Raw genomic sequence first — 4,076 nt, 5'->3', positions numbered from 1 at the left:
GCATTTGGGCCCCTGGCACTTTGCCGTTGGTGACTGTTCACGGGGAGCTCCTGAGCCTGCACCTGTACAAACCCCCACAGCCTTTCCCTGGGAAAGTGGCACGCTGCTCCTCGCTGCTGTGCTTGCAAGGCTTTTCCTTTAACCATACTTGTTTTTCTTCACAAATGCAGTAACCTCCCACACATCGCTACAGCTGGAGTTATCTTCTTCAAGGTCCTGCACTTGGGCCGTGAAAAAGGAGTGTTTTCCAATTAAGAGCCACTGAGTCACTGCACATCCAGTAATGATCAAAGTTCTTCCAGTCTTCTGAAGTTCAGCAAGTGTCCCCACCTCTGTGAGTATAAAAAGTGAAAGTTTGAAAGACTAAAGAGAAATTGGAATGTGAAAAGAGTTTATATCATGGCCAAGACAGGCTATGAGTGCTTGGTGCTGTAAACTGCACTCACTTGAGGGCTTTTTGAGCACTGTTTAGTTAACTGCATTACCCTCTTTAACCCGAGGTAAATACATATCCTTTCAATCTGCAAAACAGTATTAATTCTTAATAAAATCTTAATAAACCCTTAATAACACTGGAGAAAAGCTAGTTGCTTTTAGAACCCCACGTGAAGTTTCATTTTTGAATGGCTGCAGGGGACATGTGAAAACTATATTAGCAAAAACTTTCAACTAGTAGCAACCTAAATATTAAAAAGAAGTAATTGATAATTGTCTCCTAATCATCCAACCGAATAAAAAGACAAACCTGATAAATTCAGCAGAGCCAAGAACTGCTAAAAAGTTGGAGGTGCTGCAGCATTCTGCTTTCTCAGTAGACCTCATGACACCTGATGCTGTTAAAAGTATTTTTTTTATTGTCAGTAGGCTATAGAGATTATATTGCTCTGATTCTCCCCCCACCCCCAATGAAACTCTGAACATTGGCTTGGTTAATGATTAGGTCTTTGAAATAAACTATTTCCTCAAGCCTTGTCAAAAAGGCCTTAACCCAGCGAAACAAACACACAAACAAACCTCCCCTCCCCTATTCCAACACACGCACCCCTTGCCTTTCTTTGCCCTGTTCTTTTCTCCTTAACATCACAGGAAGGGCACTACAGGTAGTGTACAAGAGCAGGAACACCTTCCTTACGCTTATTTTCTTGGCTCTCTTAGGCTATACCTAATTAATTTGGGTATTAACTAATTGCAGAAGGTTGGGTGAGGTTTACAAATCCTCTTACTGACATGCCCGGGAGGGCTATCGTATTAAAATCAAGCAACACCATATTAGAGAATTCAATCCCCAAGTAGTTGCCTGTAAGTGAACTTTTGAAAACCAATGCTAAATATCTTGAGAGATTGTTTTAGACAAACACAAGCCGTTAACTACAATTATTTCATTTATTGAAATCCACAGTAAATGACAGTCAGCATTATAATTTATGATAGCTTCTCATACTCTATCAGAAATGCAACGCCATGCAGTCAGTGGTTGAGAGAATGTCTCTTTCAATCCCCCAACAGCACTACCCACTCTTTATTGCAACTAGGATGGCCAGAATGCTGCATGGAATGGCCAAGATAGTATAAAGGGGGTGGACAGGTGCAGGATTTCTACTGAAAACTACTGTTAGGTTACATGTCAAATTGAACTCCTGTTACATACGTTCAACTGCTCCAAGTGGAAAAAAGTAGTCTATGGCAGTGCTATCAAAAATTGCTAAAGGTTGCTTAAATATAAACAAGCTTTAATAAATTAATTTGATAAAACTATTTGTTTTCACTAATATATATATATACACATATTAATGTGCAGGACAGATTTATAAAATGAAGAGACATGCAAACTTGGCTGCAATCAAAATGCTCATGTAGTGAAAGTGATAAGGTATTCTGGGTAAGCTTGAATGTCATTAAATATGATAAACATGGATGGATTGTTTCCATTATCAGTTGAACTCTCAAACAGATCCATGGAGTTGCTAGCACTTTTTGCTGCTGGAGTAATTGATCCTCTTGTCCCTTGAGAACATTCTCCAACAAGTACTCGAGCCACGTACATGTACTTCTTTCCATCCACATCTGGTTTAGAATAGGCGTCATGGGCAGAATAGCTGGCATTAACAGCAAAGTTCATTCCATTTCCAAAGTTTGCAGCTATAGTCAGAAAAAAAAAGTGTATTTCATTAATAACAATCACTTATCTGCCAAGAGATTCACAGGCTCTAATGACGGCAATATGGAGATTTAACAAAACAGAACATTTTGCATACAAGGCAAGACTACACAGAGGACATGAGTTATTCCTAGCCCTATTCAGGGAAATGAGCAGTTTTGAAATTCACATTACTGTGCATTCCAGCATAGCTCCAATTAAATCCAGAGCTATTAATTAAGGTTAAGGACTCCTTACCTGTCCCATGAAACAAAAGCTTCTCGTCATCTCCACTGACATTTTTCTCAGCCATTTGATGCTTTTTTATTTGGTAGATCTTCCGCAAAAATGGGTTCTGTACCCTTTCAATCTGCAAAGTTTGAAATTAAGACTTTCTTTTTTTTTTAGCTTGTCATGAAAAGCATCAGTGTAGCAACAATTCAGTGTTCCAAGATTCTACTCCTAGCTACAACACATGTAGGCTACATTATAAAATAAGTTAGGCACATCACTCCAGACTTCAGCACAACAGATAGCAGAACCCAACCCAAAATGCAACAGGGAAATAATATGGGATAGTTTTGTGTATGACCCAGAAACTTGCAAAACACCCACCTGCCAAGCACATATGGGTTAAGGCAGAAGATGCTCTGCTCTACTATAGCAAAAGTGATTTAATGAAACTTTAGAAGCAATTGCTTAAGACTTGCTCCAAATACCTTAACTTGATGCAACGTCAAATTGATGCTGATTAAAATTGGTAAAACAGATGGCATTACTGCCACTGATCTCTTATTCTTTGGGGAAACGTCCCGAATAACCTCTCATGTAACTTGACTGCTGAGTAGTTGATGCCTATGCAAAAGGGACACTTACATGCAGAGGTGTGCAGCCTTGTCACTTCAGGAGTAGCTAATGCTTGAAGCTAATAGCTTGACTGCAAAAAATTTACTGGATACCAGCATAATGTCAAAACTGGCTTCCCATAATCAAGCCAGCTCAAATCAGGGTTACCCTCTTGAGGATTAACACATTGGCAAGCAGTCTGGCACATGCTTCTATGCTACCAGAAGTGAAGAGTCAGTAGTGCTCAAACAGGAAGTTTTTCAGGAAGAGTATTTGTGTAGACCTAAGCAATAACAGCCTTCATTAGCAAATTGCTTTTCCCTTGTTTCTGGACAGGGAATCCCCTCTGCTTGCTGAGTTTTGACACTTGAATAAGCAGAAGAGAAAAATGCATAGTAGCTACCTGAACAGAGACCATACGCACAGGCACTTCCATTAAAATCACCTGACTTGGCATGTTTTCAGCATCGTAAGTCTTGGTGTCAGAAGCAGCTTCTTCTTGAGAGTGGAGATATTTTGCAACAGGTTTGAAGGTCATAAACATCACATTAAATACCTGTGCAGGTATTGAAAGTTTTGTGCATCCTCTTCAGACAATTAATTATAAACATAAGTCAATCAGGAAAGCAGATAAAACTGTGTCTGCTTCTTTTCCCATAGAGTCTTGTCCCATAAGTCCTAACAGGATTTATTTTTCCACTGTTTACTAGTCATTATTCATGAGTTGTTATCAAAGTATTTATGCTTAGAAATGGTAACGTGCTTTTACCTTTTCAATTTCTAGAAGCTGAAGCTGGTCTTCATAAACCTTTCTGCCACCTCTCTGTAGTCCTTCGTTTCTGGTTTGAGTTCCACTACCTTGAGTTGCTGGTTTTGCATATCATCCCACATTTCAGGGAGCACTGTGGTTTCTTGATCTTCAGGAGAAACACAATCGATTACTCAAATCCCCTACTTAAAGAGAAATACGGTCTGCTACAACCCCCTCTGAAAACTTATACACCTAGCTTATCACTGGTGCCTGTTGGCTTTTGTCACCCAAGAGTATTTCTTTTAAAACCAACCAACCAAAGGAGTAGGGAGTTTCAGTTTC

The 4,076-nt window shown here is 39.5% G+C and overlaps 1 protein-coding gene across 1 annotated transcript; it reads right to left on the bottom strand.

Annotated features, from left to right (window-relative positions):
• Positions 1-1,188: 1,188 nt before the first annotated feature.
• On the bottom strand, positions 1,189-3,860 carry LOC125183764 (protein mono-ADP-ribosyltransferase PARP15-like). Its single transcript, XM_048072303.2, has 4 exons — positions 3,753-3,860; positions 3,387-3,539; positions 2,396-2,507; positions 1,189-2,139 (listed from the first exon to the last, which is right to left on the bottom strand). The coding sequence occupies exons 2-4, from the start codon at positions 3,525-3,527 to the stop codon at positions 1,850-1,852; spliced, it is 543 nt and encodes a 180-aa protein (XP_047928260.2). The 5' UTR covers positions 3,528-3,539; positions 3,753-3,860; the 3' UTR covers positions 1,189-1,849.
• Between the last annotated feature and the right edge of the window lie 216 nt (positions 3,861-4,076).

Source organism: Anser cygnoides, chromosome 6 (assembly GCF_040182565.1).
Source record: "Anser cygnoides isolate HZ-2024a breed goose chromosome 6, Taihu_goose_T2T_genome, whole genome shotgun sequence".
Lineage (NCBI taxonomy): Eukaryota > Metazoa > Chordata > Aves > Anseriformes > Anatidae > Anser > Anser cygnoides.
The sequence above is the reverse complement of the archived record's forward strand: the minus strand, read 5'-3'. Positions and strand labels throughout refer to the sequence as shown.

Bases quoted from the DNA above. Each gene is read 5' to 3' on its own strand.
- LOC125183764 (XM_048072303.2), bottom strand. From the start codon at position 3,527: ATGTTTATGACCTTCAAACCTGTTGCAAAATATCTCCACTCTCAAGAA. The intron at 2,508-3,386 runs GTAGCTACTATG...CAAACTTTGCAG, and splicing joins TGCGTATGGTCTCTGTTCAG to ATTGAAAGGGTACAGAACCC. The intron at 2,140-2,395 runs GTAAGGAGTCCT...TTCTGACTATAG, and splicing joins GCTTTTGTTTCATGGGACAG to CTGCAAACTTTGGAAATGGA.